Source organism: Capricornis sumatraensis, chromosome 7, assembly GCF_032405125.1.
Source record: "Capricornis sumatraensis isolate serow.1 chromosome 7, serow.2, whole genome shotgun sequence".
Lineage (NCBI taxonomy): Eukaryota > Metazoa > Chordata > Mammalia > Artiodactyla > Bovidae > Capricornis > Capricornis sumatraensis.
In genome coordinates this window covers 61000321-61022372 of record NC_091075.1, presented here as the reverse complement: position 1 = coordinate 61022372, position 22052 = coordinate 61000321, and the positions used below count along the sequence as shown (strand labels likewise).

The 22052-nt window shown below is 37.5% G+C and overlaps 2 protein-coding genes across 7 annotated transcripts in view; one reads left to right on the top strand and one right to left on the bottom strand.

Annotated features, from left to right (window-relative positions):
* Positions 1-2128, top strand: part of UGDH (UDP-glucose 6-dehydrogenase) — a 34348-nt gene extending 32220 nt beyond the window's left edge. For all 3 annotated transcript variants that reach the window (XM_068974905.1, XM_068974904.1, XM_068974906.1), the window contains exon 12: positions 692-2128. In XM_068974905.1, the coding sequence (XP_068831006.1) occupies positions 692-802 (111 nt within the window). In that variant the 3' untranslated portion in view covers positions 803-2128. The remainder of the gene's footprint in view (positions 1-691) is intronic.
* Positions 2129-5866: 3738 nt separating this feature from the next.
* LIAS (lipoic acid synthetase) lies at positions 5867-21731 on the bottom strand. 4 transcript variants are annotated; one of them, XM_068975174.1, is made up of 11 exons: positions 21608-21731; positions 20324-20496; positions 17631-17724; positions 16926-17006; positions 12732-12888; positions 12591-12648; positions 11178-11306; positions 9374-9519; positions 8655-8725; positions 7723-7834; positions 5867-6091 (listed from the first exon to the last, which is right to left on the bottom strand). In XM_068975174.1, the coding sequence occupies exons 1-11, from the start codon at positions 21650-21652 to the stop codon at positions 6039-6041; spliced, it is 1119 nt and encodes a 372-aa protein (XP_068831275.1). In that variant the 5' UTR covers positions 21653-21731; the 3' UTR covers positions 5867-6038. The 4 variants fall into 4 exon arrangements, with proteins under 4 accessions (XP_068831275.1, XP_068831276.1, XP_068831277.1 ...); XM_068975175.1 differs by lacking the exon at positions 11178-11306; XM_068975176.1 differs by lacking the exons at positions 12591-12648; positions 12732-12888; positions 17631-17724.
* Between the last annotated feature and the right edge of the window lie 321 nt (positions 21732-22052).

Below are 22052 nucleotides of genomic sequence, written 5' to 3'. Positions count from 1 at the left end.
GATAATTTTGGAAAGAGGGGGAAAAGTTTTAAATGTAATATGCAAAATGAAAATTGACTACTATTGGTTTATTGAAGGTTGACTTAATATGCCAGACATTGTCCTGAGCACTTTATCTAATTGAATCCTTTATCTAATTGAATCCTTTATCCAATCGAATCCTTCGAGGTAGGTGGGTAACACCATTTACGAACAAGGAAGAAAGACCTTAGAGAGTTTAGGTATCAGCAATTATCAGTCAGGATTCCAACTGGAGCCTTTAAGACTCTGAAGCCTGAACTTCTAAAAACTATGCTGTTATAACTTATGCAAGTTTTTTAGAATAAGGGAAAGAAGACATTAGAATAGAGTTTGGAAGAATGTGAATGAATGGGAATCTGGGCTGTTTATTGCTTTCACATCTGCTTTTAAAGCCACAGTGGCATGTAATCTCCTATTCTGTTTGAGGGAGTCTGGTGTTAAGAACGAGAGGAGTGAGCATGTCTAGATATGAATATGAAAAGGGGAATGTAGACTGACTCTAGAAACAAAAAATATGGAAGGAACCAAAGGTCTTTCACAGCAACCCACACAACCTGAGAAACTTCTGCCTTTAAAAAGAAAAAAAAATCATCTAGGTTTTAGCCCTTATTACACTGTATGGCAAAATGTTACGTTTAGGTATTGTTAACAATTTTCTTTTCTCCTCTAGATTGAAACAATTGGCAAGAAGGTGTCTTCAAAGAGAATTCCATATGCTCCTTCTGGTGAAATTCCAAAGTTTAGTCTTCAGGATATGCCCAACAAGAAACCCAGAGTATAGACATTGCCATTTTTATTTGGAACTTTTTTGGTACTTCAAGATAGCAAATATCTATCTGATATTAAATGATAAATGAACCAAGTGCTTTTAAGGAAACAAAACTATTTTTTTAATAATCAAATTTATACTAGCTATATGGGAATTAGCATATCTGGTAATTATGAAACTAGAATTTTTTTACGTATTTTTATAATATTGTTACCTCAGTGATTGGATGAGTAGCAAATAATCATGTTGGTTTTAATGGTGTCGATTTTTGTAAAATTAAACTTCAAACACTTTTTACTTTATAAAATATCTTTAGGCAGCACTTCAATATCAAATGGTAATGGGAGTGACACTCCTCAGTTTTTCTGATCAGTGGTTTATCTACTTGTCATTAAGTATGTATTTTCACTGCTGGAGTAGGAAGTGACTACTCACTCCAGTACTCTTGCATGGGAAGTTCTATGGACATAGGAGCTTGGCTGGCTACAGTCCATGGGATTGCAACAGAGTCAGACACAACTTAGTGATTAAACCACCACCCCATGTATTTTCTGCCATGAAAAGGCTGTGCTAAATACTGGGCTAAACCTGTTACCCTTTCCAATAGTGTCATGGAGATTTAAAGTTTTCTGGATTAATTGGGTGAGGTGTGTTCCATGCCATTTCTTGCCTCCCTGAATTGAGGAGGGTGCCATGGACAGAATGTGGCCTTTGTGCTTTTTTTCCTCCTATGCTTCCACGTTAGAAGTAACCCTACAGGTCTGGTTTGGTTATTGTTCTTTTGCTCCTTTTGTTTTAATGGGCTGTATCGATGGTTTCTTGAGTCCACTGCCCATTTCCAATCAATTCAAATAAGACTAAAAGGTAACCTTTTTTTAAAAAACATGAAGAAAAAAATCAGTGTAGTGAAATGAAAGTCTGTATCATTCCTTGTTTTTCCTCACTGATCATTGTTTTTTAGTCTAAAAGCCCAAACTATTTGTTACTTTTACTTTGTATTTCATTCCTGTGACTTACTGCAGTTTCTCCCATTTTAAGTAGTAAAATCAATATAATCTCATACATAAACTTACAGTAGTAGATTTTACAAGTTAATGTATAGCATAATCCTAAAATAAGGAATTTTGTGTTTTCATCTGCTTTTTTTCTTATGTCTCTTGTTGACTTATATTTGATTTTCTCTTGTGTCTATCATTATTGAAATATGTCCATTTGATGCTTGTACTCTGCCAAAAGTATACAAATTGAGTTAAACAGATACAAATCTCATCCTTTAGGAATTTTGCAGTTCAATAATAGAGATAAAGATGAGGACAGAGACATCTGTACAGATATCAAATACATAAATAAAATATTCTTCATAAGCCAGTGTGTGGATTATTTTTTGTCTAGTGCAAGTTCGTGACAGTATGACATTAGACAGGAAAATCACTCCTTTTTTGAGAAAGGGGCATTATGTTGTTCTTTCTAATGATGCAAGAAAGGAAGAGAACAGACCAGGTATTGGCAAACAAAATCCCATGGGCCAAACCTGGCCAGCAACCTGTGAGCTAAGATGTCTTTTACATTTTTACATGATTACATTTTAAATGGTTTCATATATATTGCTATCTGACTCTTTAAGAAAAAGTTGGCAGACTAGAGTGAAGGAAACAAAACAACAGAAAGAGACAATAGATGATCCCTTACTCCTAGATTTTGAAATGGGAGTGGGCTTATTAACGAACTGCTCTTCATTTCTCTTGAGAATATTCTTATATTCTGGTAACAATCTTAAAGTCTAGTAAAGGGATTATAACGCAAAGGTGTCTTGCTAAAGCAGTTGAATAAGGCACCAGTTTTAAGTTGCAGGATGCTTCAGTGCCTAGAACTGATAACTAAATGTGTAAAACATGGTTACTGATTAGAAGGTGGGAGAACTGGCAAGTGGATGAAAATACAAAAGACAAAGAGCCATATAACCTGGCTGTAATGGGGAAGAAGTGACTTGGTAGGTTAATTTATAGCAAATTGAGCCTTTATGTGAAAAGTTGCAAGAAGATGGTTACCATTGTTTTCTCTATTAAGACAATTAAAGACCTTGTGTTTTTTTAAAAATTGATACGTTTCAATTTTCAGGGGAGATCACTGGTGGCCCATGTTTAGGATTTTGGGCTTTCACTGCAGTGGCCCTGGTTCAACCCCTGGTTGGGGATGTGAGACCCCACAAGCTGTATGGTATGACAAAAAAAAAAAAAAGATTTATTAGCTAGTACTTTTGAGATTATTAACTAGTACTTAAAATTGAAAACAATACAAAAGGATATATAAAAAATCTCAGGACTTCCCTAATGGTCCAGTGGTTAAGAATCCAGAGGCCTGGCATGCTCCGGTTCATGGGGTCACAAAGAGTCAGACACGACTGAGTGACTGAACTGAAATGAACTGAACTGAACTGAACTGCCAATGCAGGGAACCATGGGTTAGGTCCCTGGTCGGGGAACTAAGATCCTGCAAGCTGTGAGGTGTGACAAAAATAAATTAATACATTCAGCTGCAAGTAAGAGAAACTCCTGTTCAAACTAGTTTCATTAATAATTATATCTGACCAAATAGGAACTGGGTTTTGGAGTTGGCTGATTTAGTCATTGGAAATGGGGCAGAGACCTCTGTTCTTCTCCCTTAATCCAGCAGCTACCCCTCTTCCAACTTCTTCCCTCTCCCCTGGCAATGTTGATGCCCCGTGGGCACATTTTATTCTCTTTCTTGTTGTGAACAAATGAGAAATATTGTTTATGCCATTTCAAGTTGACTTTGTGATTAAAAACTATGTGCCACCTGTCATTTTCACTTTTTCAAAGAATTTCATTTGTGCTACAGAAAGAAAAGGATCAGACATATTGAAATGTGCACATACCAAATTTTACATATTGGAGACTGGATGCATTAACTTGTACCACCCGGTCAGAAATTTTTTATAGGCTGCCTGCCATGTCTGTGCATTTAAATGTGCTTGTTTTTAATGCATCATTGTTTAGGAAGGTCAGAGCTCTGTCCTGGCCTTTCAAAATTCAGGCCTGCCCATTCTTGTGCAGTTGTACAAAGGACTATACCTACATCTCTACAGTACATGCCCACCAGATTTGGTCACATATTCTAGTCTTGATAGAATGGTCAATTATGCAATAATGAGTGGAGGAATAACAAATTCAAAAGATCGAACATTTCTTGCTAATCACCTTTCAGGTTTTTGGAATATATTTAACTGGAGAGTATCCTGAGATTGCATGATGTTTTAAAGTTTTTAAATGTGTTATTATTTAGCTGTACCAGACAGGATTTTTCTCAAGTGTATGTAACCAAAATAAAACAAAGGAGTAAATGGACTATTGAGATCTGACAAAGGCTGCAAACGTCACCCATAACTCCCAATTTCACATCTGTATCAAAATAGCTTCATTTTACCACTCACTATTTTTATGAGCAGTTGTTACAAATTAAAACTTTAACATCAGTTCAATTCAGTCACTCAGTTGTGTACGACTGTTTGCGACACCATAGACTGCAGCACGCCAGGCCTCCCTGTCCATCACCAACTCCTGGAGTTTACTCAAACTCATGTCCATTGAGTCGGTTGATGCCATCCAACCACCTCATCCTCTGTTGTCCCCTTCTCCCGCCTTCAATCTTTCCCAGCATCACGGTCTTTTCAAATGAGTCAGCTCTTCGCATCAGGTGGCCAAAGTATTGGAGTTTCAGCTTCAACATCAGTCCTTCCAATGAACACCCAGGACTGATCTTTAGGATGGACTGGCTGGATCTCCTTGCAGCCCAAGGGACTCTCAAGTCTTCTCCAACACCACAGTTCAAAAGCATCAATTCTTCGGCATTGAGCTTTCTTTATAGTCCAACTCGCACAATCATACATGACTACTGGAGAAACCATAGCCTTGACTAGACGGACCTTTGTTGGCAAAGTAATGTCTCTGCTTTTTAATACGCTATCTAGGTTGGTCATAACTTTTCTTCCAAGGAGTAAGCGTCTTTTTATTTCATGGCTGCAGGCATCATCTGCAGTGATTTTGGAGCCCCTCAAAAGTTTTATACTTATGCTAATAAAATGCCATTTTAGTTATTTTACACTGGGATAACAAAAATTTCACTTGACAAAATAACTCTTCTGTTAAGATATTTCATTATCACTTGCCTACCCTGGGCAATTGTTAACAGCAGATTATGTTACAAAATCAGAGTCTGAAAATTAATCCATTTTTTTTTCCTGTGAAATCCCATGGACAGAGGAGCCTGGTAGGCTACAGTCCATGGGGTTGCAAAGAGTTGGACATGACTGAACACACACAACATAAGGAGAGTAATTCAAAATATATATGGCTCCCCTGAGTTAAATTAAAATGTAATTTTCAAAGTTATACACTATAAAAAAATTAGTTCACGTATTTAAAACTTCGAAACAGAAATGGCTATCCAACTTACATATTTTACCATATTGCCATCTAAATACATCTCTAGTGAGATGTGGTAGAAAAACAGGATTCAGAGTCAAAGGATGAATTTGAGTTCTATTAGTTAGGAAAGTAATTCCTCACTCAGGTCATTACTATGATAGAACACAATCACCTCACCAGAGTGATGTAAGTTGAATAAAAGGAATAAGTGGACAGTGCATGTGATGTAGCAAATTTTATAAAATCAGAGTTAATATTTTATTATTAGGTTATATTTCCCCATCTTGGACAAAATCATGGTCTTGGTTTCATAGAAGTCCTAAACAAGTAATCAATGTAGAACTGTGTTGTAGGTCTAAAACAGTTGTTATCTATATGAAGGGTCTACAGTGAAATTCTTAAGCCTTTCTAAATTATTCCAATGATGTTTTTGCTAAACAGACATAACCTCAAGTCTATACTGTTTCATCATAATATGTCATTTTCCAGAAATGAAAGGTGACAATGATATATAGAGGCTCAAAAGATTTTCTTAAAGTTTTTAATGTATTATTTAAATTAATGATAAACTCTTACAAAGACATTTTATGATTATATCATAACAAGCAATTGTTTACTGGGACAAAGAAGATATCCTAAAAGATGAATGAATTATTATAGTTAAATATGCATAGCTTATTGACATTTTTCTTAAAATAAAAAAATTAGGATATATGCACTGAATTCTAGGCATTATACCATCACTTCTGTTAACAACTGGAGTGAAACTTCCAAAACTATCATCTTGAATGTCTCGTTAAATGTTACAGGGCTTTTGTTTTTCTTTTAGCCACTAGATTTTTCAGGAAAAATTCACCTATTTAGGAAAAATAAAAATATATTAGTATCAATTTAAGATTTCAGAATAATTATACTTCCATGTTTCCCTTTAAAGACGACTCCTGTATTTATTGGTGTTTCCTTCTTCTCAATTCTCAATGGCAATAATTCTCTAACCCCACAGATCCCCCACATCTTTGGCTCTTTCCTCAACCATAATGATCATTATCCTTAAAAGACATTTTCTATCACCACAATATCTACCATTTTTCTTTCAAGTAACTCAACATATAAAGGGTGACCCTATCGTATCTAAGGTGCATTTATTCTACTTTATGTGCAGTATCTACTGCTTAGCACTGATAAAGTATTGCTGTTGGTTGACACAGTTATTTCAGAGAGCAATTCGGCTACATTATTAGCCTAGATTCAATATTTATAAAACAGAGACCTTGCTGCAGTTGAGCAAATTCATTTGATGGAATCTCTTTAGCTTATTCCCCTCTAGGGAAGCAAGAGCTCTTCACTTATAATGGGCTTGCATTCTCTCTGCACTCTTAAGATGTGCCTGTGCACTAAATTAGCTACTTGGAGGAGGGTATTTCCCTTTTCAGGTCTTAAGGTACTGCTTAGTCTCTGGCTGTTACACCATGGCTCAGTGCTTAACGCCAGAGCTCAGTACTCCAGGCCCAACATTATGCAGAGTCTTAATGTTGTTGTTTAGTCACTTAGTTGTGTCTGATTCTTTTGTGACCCCATGGACTGTAGCCCACCAGACTCCTCTGTCCATGGGATTTCCTAGGCAAGAATACTGGAGTGGGCTGCCATTTCCTTCTCCAGAGGATCTTCTGAGTAGAATGCAATGACTGTGATGTGCACATAATCACCAAGGCTCATAACCTAGCCAAGTAATGGAGAGAATAATCCCTGCTGTCCCAGGCTTTATCTAAATCTGATAAGAACAGAACCAGATTATCATGTCCTAATCCATCTGAATCTAAGGCTTTGTTCTTTTACTGGTAATTTTAAAGGAATTAGAAGTTAATAATTCACTTACTTGTAAAAGTGAGAAATTCGCCTTACCAAAAAACAAAAGAAAACAAAAAACCAACAAAAACTCCTTTCAAATGATATTATTCTACTTTAACCACCCTGGAAGCTGCTGTTGGTCCTATCCTTTATATATATTTTTAGCTTGCCAGCAGCACTGCTTGAAGAGTAATTTATAATTATTTCCAAAGTTCCCACAGTCTGTCAATCAGCATCTGATCAAATTCTTGGGTTTTATAACCAAGATACGCTGTTGCTAGTTCATCAAAAAAGTCTTCAATTTCTTTATAGAACACACTAAATATTACACCTAAACCGTAATTTTTACAATCAGAATTTATGCCTAATTTAAACATATCTAGGATTAGACTTCAGTGTATAACAGTCATTAAAAATTATTAATGTATAACACAGTTTGGATATATCAAAAAAATAACTAGCTGTTTATTCTTGTAATGGCCATTACCACATGACTTTCTCTCTTAAAAAGGCTTTCATTTTCATAAGTCAGCTCAAGCTATTTATCAAAATAAGAGGTGAAATTACAAAGGTAAAAAATCATATTGCAGCTAGTAAAATTACACTAAAATTATGGACTAAACAGAAGCATGAACTTACCTGCTTTGTATGAAGAACGCACCAGGGGGCCACTTGCAGTATAATGAAATCCAAGTTCATTTCCTACTTTTTCCCAGTATTTGAACTTTTCAGGAGTAATGTATTCTTCAACCTAGATTTAAAGAATTCTAGATTCTAGAATTTTCCAAAATCATTTTAGTTCTATATGTAAATCTACTTGTTGGCTACTTGGTCAGAACATAATGGTAGTGAATTACAGTGAAGGGGAAACATCAATTTTGTATTACACTAGCTATTCCAACGAGGTCGCTAAGAGTCAGACACGACTGAGCGACTTCACTTTCACTTTTCACTTTCATGCATTGGAGAAGGAAATGGCAACCCACTCCAGTATTCTTGCCTAGAGAATCCCAGGGACAGGGGAGCCTGGTGGGCTGCCATCTATGGGGTTGCACAGAGTCGGAAATGACTGAAGCGACTTAGCAGCAGCAGCTATTCCAAAAGAGAAAGGATCAGTCATGCCTGTAAGATCGATCCCTAAGGATAAGACTGTGTTACTTATCTTGTATCTTCTGCTCAGCACTGTGTCTGGCACATGGTTACTACTCAAGAAAAGTTTTCTGAATGAATGAATAAATGTCTGATATAGAAATAGGGAGACTGGCTTTTCTTTCTTACTTCACCTCTAGCTCTCATATAATTCTAAAACAAATCACAAGATTGGCAGGAGTGATATGAATGTACTTCCCAACTTAAAAGTTTTTTTTCCTATAGGTTACTTTCGTAAGACAATATTGAGGGCAGCAAATAAGTGCCAGCATAGCCGCTTTATGCAGATAATAAAATGGAACGGAAACTCAGAAATATACATGGAACATTACACTAAAAAGCCAGCAGCTTCTGAATTTCACCTATAGAAAATATTTAATTCAAACTGCCAAGAAACATTTGGCAACCTATGGTAGTTGTACCTTAAGGTGGCGCTTTGTTGGCTGCATATATTGTCCTAAAGTCAAACAGTCCACATCTGCCTCACGAAGAGCTATAGGAAGAAAAGCACACATTATATGAGCTGATTTTTTTTACAGTGCTATCTGTATGCATTGCTGTAAAGAGTAGCTTTTAATTATTATTTGAATTTATTACTCTTTGAACCAGTAGATAACTGCAAGTTGGCCAAGGGCCTTCAGGTAAAATAAAAGCTTTTATATTTTAAAATTTAAGAAGCTCAAGAATTGCAAAGCAAACAGATTTAATAGACTAAAAGTCAAAAGCACACCATGTTATGTAACAATGCTTCAGTAAGCACTTTCTCAAAGGCCTGGATTCATCTTAGTCACCTTTGAGTTGTCAGTGGTTGACAGAGCTCCTGGTACCTGGCTAGCACTCAAAAATTGTCTTGACTGGACAAGAAAAGCAGACAAAATCATCTTTTTAGTTGATGAAAGGTAAGGAATAAAATGGAATGCAAATTCCATATTCTAAGCATCCTGTACATCATTCCATAAAGTTTTAAGAAAACATTCTTCCTTTCCTTTCTATGCTACTGTTTATAACCACATCCTAAATTTTTGTTCTCACTAGCACTTTCACTGAGACTATGGAGAAAGCATACCAGGTCTTCCAAAGTGGGATTCCTGCTATCACTCAAGTTAAATGGAAAAGAGTTTTCATTTTTCAATTTCTTTACCTTTCATCGTGGCATATACTTGCTCATCATTCTCACCTAAACCCAACATAATAGATGTTTTAGAAATAACATCAGGTCGAACCTCCTTGGCATGTTTTAGTACGCGTAGAGACTGGTCAAAATTGGCCCGGGGATCACGAACTTTCCTTGAAAACAGCAGAGCTGTTGTCAGCAAGAATAACCACAAACTCAACTAAGTACATAATTATGCAAGCAAGCTGAAACACCAGGAAGGTACATTCTGGACATCACGCCACATCATATGGTTCAATGTTAGGATTTGTGCACAAATGTCTAACTGTTACTTTGGGAAAGAAAATAAGGCTTCACTAGGCCCCCAGTTCTGCTGACTTTTCAGGCCTTTCAAGCCTGGGGCAGGGAAAATGAGAACAGAAGTCATGAATGAAGTAATTCAGTTTATGAATTACTTATTGAGAAACCAGGATTCTTCAGCCGGAGAATGAGTGGTTATAAGGGTAACTGAGAGAAGGGGGAAACATGGAAGAAAATTTCGATACTGAACAAAGAAAAAACTGTTTAACCTGAACCATTTCAGAGGACTGAAACTTCTATGTTCATTTCTTTTCTAAAGACTAAGCTGCCCTCTGCTGGTAGCTACACAGCATTGACATTTCTTAGGTTGAAAAAAAAATAAAAGCACTATTCTGGAATTTTCACTGGAAAGGATGTTTTTTAAATGAAAACAGAGAAACTGGCACCCACTGGTGGTGGGATCATAAGATATGACAAGGCTGGAACAGGCTGTGTGCTTGACTTCAACAGGGGACAAACCACCAAGTTTTAAATGGATAAAGGCCCAAAGGACACAGTTGCTGACGTTAAACTGCATTGATTTGAACTCTAATGTACCTTTATTCTGTGTAACTGATCTGTTGTTATGGTTGCTATTTTTAATCAGAGACCAGTTCACACAGGAGGAGAGGGAACAAATTTATGAATTTAAAAGTAACCACAATACTGATAATAAGGAAAATACTTTTTGAAAGTATTTATCCACTGAATTTAAATTAGGCTCCCTAATACAGTTATGATTTGGTAGAAATGCTGGTTGTTGTTTATCATACTTGTATGACACAGAATAACATGTAGAACCTAATAAAATCACTACCAAATGCTTTACTAAAATAATGAAAATGAATGTATAATCTTGCCTGAAATTTTTTATTTTTCTGAAATATGAATAGTTATTGATACAGAATAACAATCTATAATTATTCTTAACTACTAAAATTACTAGGAAGAGTAAGAAAGCACAGTACCTACTTTTTTAAAAGAGATTTAAAATACATCTGAATGATACCATTTTTTTTTCAGCATCATTTACTGTATATATTATTGTCAAATGCATTGTTATATGTCCTTTTTAAGAACTACAATCAATTGCTCTTTTGTAATATGTTTCTTTTTGAAAATTGTTCTTTGGGAAAAAAACCCAGCTCATCAGCACTTGCAATACTTTACCAAAAAAAGGAAAGAAAAAAAGATCCTAGTTATGTTTGTATGCATATACCAAAACATATACACACATGCATAAATATGTAAGTATATAGACACTGAGATGTAAGTAACTGATATTACCAGGTGGAAATATGGATGATGTCAACACTCTTTTTGTTGTCTATATTTTCTAATATTTCTGTACTAGACATATATTTTTTTTTAAAAAAACACAGTTTCGTTTAAAGAGAGTTCACTTTATAAAATTACAATCTTCTCCCCTGAAAAAAAGTATAGCAGATTTGACCCTCCAAACTTCCCAACATTATTCCATACATGAAATCACCTCTGTAATTCTGGAACTGTTTCTACATTATGCGCGTATACATCTAATCCTGACCGAGCAACTTTCTCTATTGCTTTAAGATCTCCTCGGAAATCAGGGGTGAGACATTCCACAAGAATTTTTGGATTCCTATAGTGAAAAAGAGATAGGTATCACACTGAGGAAAAGAATTGACGAAACTTGCTCAAAATAGAAATCATCAGTATGCATTCAGCGTCAGTTTCAGCACAGTAAGCTTCAGAATCTTGCCAAGAACAGCACCAACAGACAAATGCTTATATATGAACTGTTAAATGAAACAGTGACAACCTAGAACATCAGATAATATGTACACTGTGGTTAAAACACATCTGCTTGCAAATAATGATCAGAATAAATTTTGGGATGACATAAACTTTTAAACTTTATTAAAAGGTGTTTGAAGAAATTAAAATATTAAGTATTAAATAAAAAATAACATATTTTTATGAAAGTAAATTGGGATACCTCTTATGTGAATATAAAGTGATTGCCTTAATTTTGATTTCTTTTAAAATTCATGAATAATGCCCTCCTCCCTTCCTCTTGGTAAAATATTTCACAAGTGTTCTGGGCTTTAAAACCTGTCTTCTGAGTTGCTGAGTCATGAGCTTTGCTTAAATGAAATACAAGCTAAACATTAATCTATTTATACTATGCATTCAAGCATTCAAGTATGAACTAGGTACTAGAGCTGTTCCCTTTGATAAGCAGTAGAAATGACTGAGAAACTAATAAACTTTTTCACAAACCAAATTGCAACTTTTTGTTTTGGAGTTGTTTTATGAGAGAACAGATGTAGAAAGCACCACATCGTACCCTCTCTTGGATTCAAGAGATGTTGAAAGAACACATCCTATAGCTCACTGTTTAATTGCAAGGAGGGACCCACTGGTAGTTTGTGAAATCAATTTTATGGGTGGAACAGCAAACTTTTTTTAAATGAACTATTAAAAAAACAAATAGAAAATATTGGGGGAATCAGGGCAAAAACATTTACTGAGCGTGCTAGGTGCCAGACTAGTTCTGAGCTATAGGAAATAAGCATAAACTCCTTTTTAAAGGCTTTTAAAATAAAATTTACATATTAATAAAATGTGAGTTATGGGTAAAATCCCCAGGGCATGTCAATATCAATAAAATTTACATTATGATTACATATTTTAACAATGTGGGCGTTTATCTCATCCTAACTTCTCCTAGATGATGATTTATTCAATTCAGTCCTGGGAAGACTTTAATTTCCAGCAGACTATAAAACGAGTTTTTATAACCCCCTGCAAAAAGTTAGTAACCACTGCTTTAAGTTAACCTTAAAAAAACCTTAAATAAACTGAATTTAATATGGGTCAACAAAAGTCCCTAAATTGCACAAGCAAATGCAAAAACAAGTACCTTTCCTTTAAGTAAGATACAGTCTTTGCAAAGTGCTCAGCTCCTCCATCAGGCATATCTGGAATCAAGAGAATCCACTGCTTAAGATGACATCACAGCTTAATGAGTCAATTTAAGGAGAGGTAATGATGTCTCACTAACCATCTCGATCCACAGATGTCAGGACAACATAATCCAGACCCCACTCTGCAATTGCCTTTGCAGTATTGTAGGGCTCACTGGCATCCAGTGGAGGTGGATTTCTTGCAGTCTTAACAGAACAAAATCTACAACCTCTTGTACATGTGTCACCCATCAACTAGAATAGAGATGTTACAGTTTAAATCAAATAAACAAATGACTTTGAAAAATATACTCGTAAGGGAATAAAACTGCAAGGAATGAACAAATTTTGACCCTGTTTATATGAAATTTGAAACATTCAAAGCTAAACAATATAGTTAAGGAATACAAATATATATGGTAAAACAAGAAAGAAAAGGAAACAATAAACTCAGAATAAGGAATAGTGTTAAGGGAAAAAGAAAGGGGATGGGATCAAGAAGGGATGAAAAACTAATGTTCTGTTCTCAAACTGGAGGTATCAGGGTATCTGCGTATTGGTAGTCTTTATAACTTACACATAGGTTATAAAAATTCTTTTATATCTACTTAATTTTAACAAAAATGATGTTAAAAGAAACAAAATATTCAATTAACCTATCAATATGCAGATCTCTGTGGAAGTTAAACAGAAGGTATAGCTCCCTCTTGTTAAACAGATGAAACAGAAAACCACATAAAAAGTTAGTAACGGGATTCCCTGCTGTTTCTCCAGGACACTGCTTCTGCTGCCATGGGTCACTACCATGCTCTACCCCTCACCAAGCACAGCCACTGCGGATGTTTTGGAGCCACTGGAGTTTCAAAGCCCTATGCTAGGGGTTTTGATTTGAGGCAGAAAGCAATTCTTTCCCTTTATGTTTAACTCATTCAGAAGGAACTCACTGCAGTGGTAATTAGGCCCACCATCTCACAGAATGTTACTGAAACAATGAAACCTCCCAGGAGACACTAGGCAGCAACAGTGATCATGGAGAGCAGGCAAGGGATAAAACCAGAGATTTCCATCAGGGAGTATTCAGAATAACTTCTTCCTTTAAGAATTGACGTTGGGGCCTTCCCTGGTGGCCCAGTGGCTAAGACTCCATGCTGCTGATGCAGGGGGCCTGGGTTTGATACCTGGTCAGGGAACAGGATCCCACATGCCACAACTAAAGATCCCACGTGTGGCAACCAAGACTCAGTGCAACCAAATAAATTAAAAAAAAAAAAAAAAGAATTGACGTTGCATAGAAGGAAAGTTATGACCAACCTAGATAGCATATTGAAAAGCAGAGACATTACTTTGCCAAGAAAGGTCCATCTAGTCAAGGCTATGGTTTTTCCAGTGGTCATGTATGGATGTGAAAGTTGGACGGTGAAGAAAGCTGAGCGCCGAAGAATTGATGCTTTTGAACTGTGGTGTTGGAGAAGACTCTTGAGAGTCCCTTGGACTGCAAGGAGATCCAACCAGTCTATTCTGAAGGAGATCAGCCCTGGGATTTCTTTGGAAGGAATGATGCTAAAGCTGAAACTCCAGTACTTTGGCCACCTCATGCGAAGAGTTGACTCATTGGAAAAGACTTTGATGCTGGGAGGGATTGGGGGCAGAAGGGGACGACAGAGGATGAGATGCCTGGATGGCATCACTGACTTGATGGACGTTGAGTCTGAGTGAACTCCGGGAGTTGGTGATGGACAGGGAGGCCTGGTGTGCTGCGCTTCATGGGGTCGCAAAGGGTCGGACACGATTGAGCAACTGAACTGAACTGAACTGAACTTAGAAAAGCTCTCTGAGCCAAAGCAATCTTGAGAAAGAAGACTAGAACTGGAGGAATCAACCTGCCTGACTTCAGGCTCTACTACAAAGCCACAGTCATCAAGACAGTATGGTACTGGCACAAAGACAGAAATATAGATCAATGGAACAAAATAGAAAGCCCAGAGATAAATCCACACACCTATGGACACCTTATCTTCGACAAAGGGAGGCAAGAATATACAATGGATTAAAGACAATCTCTTTAACAAGTGGTGCTGGGAAAACTGGTCAACCACTTGTAAAAGAATGAAATTAGGACACTTTCTAACACCATACACAAAAATAAACTCAAAATGGATTAAAGATATAAACGTAAGACCAGAAACTAAAAAACTCCTAGAGGCGAACATAGGCAAAACACTCTCCGACATAAATCACAGCAGGATCCTCTATGACCCACCTCCCAGAATATTGGAAATAAAAGCAAAAATAAACAAATGGGATTTAACTAAAATTAAAAAGTTTCTGCACAACAAAGGAAACTATAAGCAAGGTGAAAAGACAGCCTTCGGAATGGGAGAAAATAATAGCAAATGAAGCAACTGACAAACAACTAATCTCAAAAGTATACAAGCAACTCATGCAGCTCAATTCCAGAAAAATAAACGACCCAATCAAAAAATGGGCCAAAGAACTAAATAGACATTTCTCCAAAGAAGACATACAGATGGCTAACAAACACATGAAAAGATGCTCAACATCATTCGTTATTAGAGAAATGCAAATCAAGATCACAATGAGGTACGATTTCACACCAGTCAGAATGGCTGCGATCCAAAAGTCTACAAGCAATATATGCTGGAGAGGGTGTGGAGAAAAGGGAACCCTCTTACACTGTTGGTGGGAATGCAAACTAGTACAGCCACTATGGAGAACAGTGTGGAGATTCCTTAAAAAACTACAAAAAGAACTGCCTTATGACCCAGCAATCCCACTGCTGGGTATACACACCGAGGAAACCAGAACTGAAAGAGACACGTGTACCCCAGTGTTCATCGCAGCATTGTTTATAATAGCCAGGACATGGAAACAACCTAGATGTCCATCAGCAGACGAATGGATAAGAAAGCTGTGATACATAAACACAATGGAGTACAAAGAATACATTTGAATCAGTTCTAATGAGGTGGATGAAACTGGAGCCTATTATACAGAGTGAACTAAGCCAGAAAGAAAAACACCAATACAGTATACTAACACATATATATGGAATTTAGAAAGATGGTAACGATAGCCCTGTATGCGAGACAGCAAAAGAGACACAGATGTATAGAATAGTCTTTTGGACTCTGTGGGAGAGGGAAAGGGTGGGATGATTTGGGAGAATGGCATTGAAACATGTATAATATCATGTAAGAAATGAATTGCCAGTCTAGGTTCAATGCAGGATACAGGATGCTTGGGGCTGGTGCACTGGGATGACCCAGAGAGACGGTGTGGGAAAGGAGGTGGGAGTGGGGTTCAGGACTGGGAACTCATGTACACCCATGGCAGATCCATGCTGATGTATGGCAAAACCAATACAGTATTGTAAATTAAAATAAAGTAAAAAAAAAAAAAAAGCAGCTACTTAAAAAGAAAAAAAAAAGCTCTCTGGCTGGCTCTGTATTATTCTAGAAGGAGCTCTATCTCACACGAATTTCCAGATTCTCATGTAAATAGCCTCTTGCTGGTATAACTCATTTATCAGACATTCCCCAGACAAGCATAACTTTAAGTTAGACATAATTTAGATTTAACCCAATATTTCAATCTCTTTGTATGAATAAATATGGTAGACTGCATTGTGAATTCCATTTCTTACTCCATCATATTAAGATTGTACATTTTACCCACTGCCATGTTACTTGCAGGGCCCACCTTCTGAGGGAGGAACTTAGACCTCTATTCCCATTGATCTGGCTTGGCCATGTGACTTATTTTAGCCAACAGAATGACAGCAGACATGACCAAGCATAAGCCTCAAGTGAGCATGGATGCTTGGCTTGCCCTCTTGTGCTCCTTCCATCCTCTGTGATAAGAATATCCTTGGTGAGCAGCTGGTCCAAGAATAAAGCTCTGCAGAGGAGGCCTGAGTCCAACCTACTTTCTGGAGTCCAGTTTAGCACACTCAAGATCAGAGGATCATGGGCTAACTGAAAGGCCCATGAGAGAGAAATATAAATTAATAGAAGAGGTAGTTCAAGGTAGCATGTAATTAATTATTATATTCTATCAGGTAGATGGAAGAATTAATAACAGACTTATTCAGAGAAAGGTGAGATTGTAACAAGCTAGATTATTCCGTCAAGTTTCGCCCCCACCACAAACTCATATGTAACAAAAAATATCATATTTTTTTGAGACTCAAAATGAACATCTGTAGGAAAAAGACATAAAACATTTCCTTTCGGTTTCTAGACTAAAACTCCGGAATTTGAGGGTGGCCTTACCATGATTGTGGCTGTGGCGGTAGCATATTCTCCACCTCCCCAACACTCTCCAATATTGGGACATCGAGCTTCCTCACACACCTATGAGTAAGAGAGAACTGAATACAATCAGGTTGAAAATATTTACCAACTGAGCAAATTAGTCATCAGGCATTTTATACTATCCATTCTTTATATAGCATGTTAAGAAATTCACTATTTGGAAATGCTGTTAAACTGCCAAACTACACAGATATTAGGATTCTATTTTTAAATTAAAAACTATGAATGTATATGTTTTATATGTACAAATAAAAAAGTCTACAAGGGTATATGTTGAATACTTAAAGTGGTATAACAAACATTTGAGATTTCATATAGTATGTTTCACATTTAATATATCCTTTCCAACAAGCATGTACTTAATTTGTAATACAAGACAAACAAAAACTCTCATTCCCTGAATGGCAGAAAAAAATTTTTTGGTTGGTACTATTAAATAAGTGGCTAAGCAATAAAATTACTTTTTGCTTCTTTTGCAGGAAAAATGAAAATAACTTTTAAATCTATTTCCATTACTGAGAGTAACGTGAAAACGTCTTTATTTACTTTCCTTGCTATTTTCAATATGTATTTTATTAATTTTCAAGTTATATATGCATAGAAAAATTATGTCTTCTGGTAAAGAGGGATACTTAACCCTTAACAGTAAGTAACAAAACTTACTGTGTGAAGATTTAAATTCCGCAAAGTGTTTTTCAGCTTATTGTAATTCTTCCCCATAGGAATCTCTGTCTTTAGCCATGGAGGTAGTCTTAACCTGGGGAAAGCCAAAATAACTACATGCTAACAAATATGTTCCCAAATAAGCACACAGCATTGAAGTTACTTTGCTCTATTATGATGACCAATTGGAAATTTCCCCCCTATAATCCTGGAATGATTCTTTTAATTTCTGCCACAGGAGATAACAGAATCAAAGTTCAGTTCAGTTCAGTCGCTCAGTCGTGTCTGACTCTTTGCGACCCCATGAATCACAGCACACCAGCCCTCCCTGTCCATCACCAACTCCCGGAGTTCACTCAGACTCGCGTCCATCAAGTCAGTGATGCCATCCAGCCATCTCATCCTCTGTCATCCCCTTCTCCTCCTGCCCCCAATCCCTCCCAGCATCAGAGTCTTTTCCAATGAGTCAACTCTTTGCATGAGGTGGCCAAAGTACTGGAGTTCCAGCTTTATCATCATTCCTTCCAGAGAAATCCCAGGGCTGATCTCCTTCAGAATGGACTGGTTGGATCTCCTTGCAGTCCAAGGGACTCTCAAGAGTCTTCTCCAACACCACAGTTCAAAAGCATCAATTCTTCAGCGCTCAGCCTTCTTCACAGTCCAACTCTCACATCCATACATGACCACTGGAAAAACCATAGCCTTGACTAGACGGACCTTAGTCGGCAAAGTAATGTCTCTGCTTTTGAATATGCTATCTAGGTTGGTCATAACTTTTCTTCCAAGGAGTAAGCGTCTTTTAATTTCATGGCTGCAGTCACCATCTGCAGTGATTTTGGAGCCCCAAAAAATTAAGTCTGACACTGTTTTCACTGTTTCCCATCTATTTCCCATGAAGTGATGGGAAATGATCCATAATCTTCGTTTTCTGAATGTTGAGCTTTAAGCCAAGTTTTTCACTCTCCTCTTTCACTTTCATCAAGAGGCTTTTTAGTTCTTCTTCACTTTCTGCCATAAGGGTGGTGTCATCTGCATATCTGAGGTTATTGATATTTCTCCGGGCAATCTTGATTCCAGCTTGTGCTTCTTCTAGCCCAGCGTTTCTCATGATGTACTCTGCATAGAAGTTAAATAAGCAGGGTGACAATATACAGCCTTGACGTACCCCTTTTCCTATTTGGAACCAGTCTGTTGTTCCATGTCCAGTTCTGTTGCTTCCTGGCCTGCATACAGATTTCTCAAGAGGCAGGTCAGGTGGTCTGGTATTTCCATCTCTTTCAGAATTTTCCACAGTTTATTGTGATCCACACAGTGAAAGGCTTTGGCATAGTCAATAAAGCAGAAATAGATGTTTTTTTTGGAACTCTCTTGCTTTTTCCATGATCCAGCAGATGTTGGCAATTTGATCTCTGGTTCCTCTGCCTTTCCTAAAACCAGCTTGAACATCAGGAAGTTGACGGTTCACGTGTTACTGAAGCCTGGCTTGGAGAATTTTGAGCATAACTTTACTAGCATGTGAGATGAGTGCAATTGTGCGGTAGTTTGAGCATTCTTTGGCATTGCCTTTCTTTAGGATTGGAATGAAAACCGACCTTTTCCAGTCCTGTGGCCACTGCTGAGTTTTCCAAATTTGTTGGCATATTGAGTGCAGCACTTTCACAGCATCATCTTTCAGGATTTGAAACAGCTCAACTGGAATTCTATCACCTCCACTAGCTTTGTTCGTAATGATGCTTTCTAAGGCCCACTTGATTTCACATTCCAGGATGTCTGGCTCTAGATGAATGATCACACCATCGTGATTATCTGGGTCGTGAAGATCTTTTTTATACAGTTCTTCTGTGTATTCTTGCCATCTCTTCTTAATATGTTCTGCTTCTGTTAGGTCCCTACCATTTCTGTCCTTTATCAAGCCCATCTTTGCATGAAATGTTCCCTTGGTATCAACTTAGATTTGCTCAAACCACTTTAGAAAACACTCATAACTGTGTCTATCAGGGCACTTTGCTCATGTCTTTGTTTTGCAAAGGCACAGAGTAATACCATCCTTAAAAAAAAAAAGGAGCTTTTGAAACATCTCATTCCCTAATGAATAATACTGACAAAATGTTCTGTATTTATTCAGATTAAAAAGAGACCCCACAGGTGAACCTTCTGTTCTTTGATTTTGATAGGTGTTAAATGGAAAAAAATGTAAAATTTGGAGTAAAGGCTACATATCCTCAGGTTTCCCTTGACTTCCACCCACTTGTAGTCTAGAAGTTGCTGGGTAAAGTACCTCCCCAAACAATTTGTGCTCTGCACTAAATTCTCTTACAACTTTTTTAAACTAAGGCATGCTATCTGTGCTAGGAGAAACAAGTTAGATCATCAGCACCCAGTAACAATGAAAACCTTATCGAAGTGTAACAGACTAATATCAAGGTGATAATCTTTGCTCTCTGAAGACACTTGTTGCTGGATGGACAAAGGGAGATGGTGGTGTAGGATGGATATGTCCTAGCAAGGCCCTCAGAGGACAGACAGAAAAGAAAATTTCACCTATTTGCCTATTCTATGTTAGTTATCAGTTCTAATGATTTTTAGCTAAATTTAACAAGCTGATTAAAAATGTATTTCAGGGTTTCATTATATCTGAAAATGATGCACTATGAAGAAACAGGATGTTAAAATTACCCCAAATTTTCAATTACCTTTCTCCTTTCTGGCGTTTTAAATTTCCTTTATATTCATCCCAGGTACTCTTGTCAGCCAGATCACCAGATATAAATTCTTGAAGGTCTGGTCCACTCTGTAAAAATTCCTTTTTTTCATCTGGCAGGGAACTTACTTCTCTGACAGGGCTGCATAAATATCTTCCAAATACCTAAACAAAAGGTTCATTATGACTTTTATTTAGTTTGCTGTTTAGTCACTAAGCCGTGTCTGACTCTTTTGCAACCCCATGGACTATAGTCCACCAGGCTCCTCTGTCCATGGATTTCCCAGGCAAAAATTTATTTAGAAGAGTTAGTAATAACTTAGTTTTAACCTATTTAAATATCTAAAAGGAAGAGTAAGCCAGAGAACTGATTCAGAAATGATGTTAAACTATTTACAAGCTCTGTGTTGAATAAGGTTAAGGAGGACCCAAAGGGAACAAAACAAACCTAAAGAAGAATAGGAATTAACTATTTCTGTCTAGATTTAAAATAGATTTGGAAACTTCTGGAACTGGCTAACAAAACATGCCACACTTTATCCGTATCAGGACTAAAAGTCAGTCATTCAAGTTTAAACTGCAATAATAGGAGAAGATGCTACAGATTTGAATTTTCTATTCCTGACGAGTCAAGGACGTTTAAATAAAATCTGAAGTAAATTATCTCTGCCTTGGGCTTTGGATAAACACATGTGTTAAAACTTAGAGGTTTAAGGTTTAACCCTGCTGATTTCAGAGAACTTGAAGTAGGGAAACCAAACTTACTGTTCCAATTTTCTACGTTATATTCTGTATTTGATCAAGGAAGTCACTCAATATATATTTGTTGACCAAAAGAAGCTGTCAGCTTATGGATTTGAACACACACATGGACAAGACAGCCAAAACATCATAAAATTCAAAGAGTTAAAAAAAAAAAAGTGTGCCTATTAAGATGCTGCACAATTGCTACTGTTCTCGCCCAGGTCTCCCGCTCAAGCTTACAACACAGATTTGGGTTCTAATTGCCCAAACCGGTGTCTAGTACAAATCACTGACATGCAAGAAAAAAAAAAAGACACCTCTCAGCGTCAGCCAGAGATACCTACAAACAAATCACTACCAGAGACTTAACTTCCTTGGGTGTCTGAAGAATTAGACGAGATACCACACGAAACATGTTTAGAAGAAAACCTGGCTAGAAGTAAACATTCAGTAAACGCTGGCATTATTGGGCGCTCTAAAGGGATGGGAGCCCTCTACCCGACGCCCGCACCCTGCTCCCCCAGCCGCTCACCCGGGGGCCCACGGTGCGGACCGCGCCCCCGCAGCGTAGAGACATCTCGCTCTTTCTTTCCTAGCAAGGACGAATAATCAGTAATTCCCGGGAAAAGAGAAAAGGATAAACCGTCGCCAGATTTACGACAAGATAAACCACCCTGACCCGGTGGAACTCGCGCAGCTCCGCGATTGGCTGCTTTAGTCTAGCGGCGTCGCACACTGATGACCCCATACGCAGACCTATACGACTATAAGAGCGTGATGACGAAAGACGCTCTCTCTTTGCCGCATCTACTGCGAGGTGAGGTGGTTTCTGTAATCGGTGGGCTTTGGGAATCTGAAGCCATCGGCCCTGGGAAGGCCAGCGGCGCGGTTGTGGCCCTCGGGAACTCTATCGTGGTTGTCTCCCCACACAGTGACCGCCATATGAATTTGGTTGCGCTGGAAATCGAGCCCTGTAC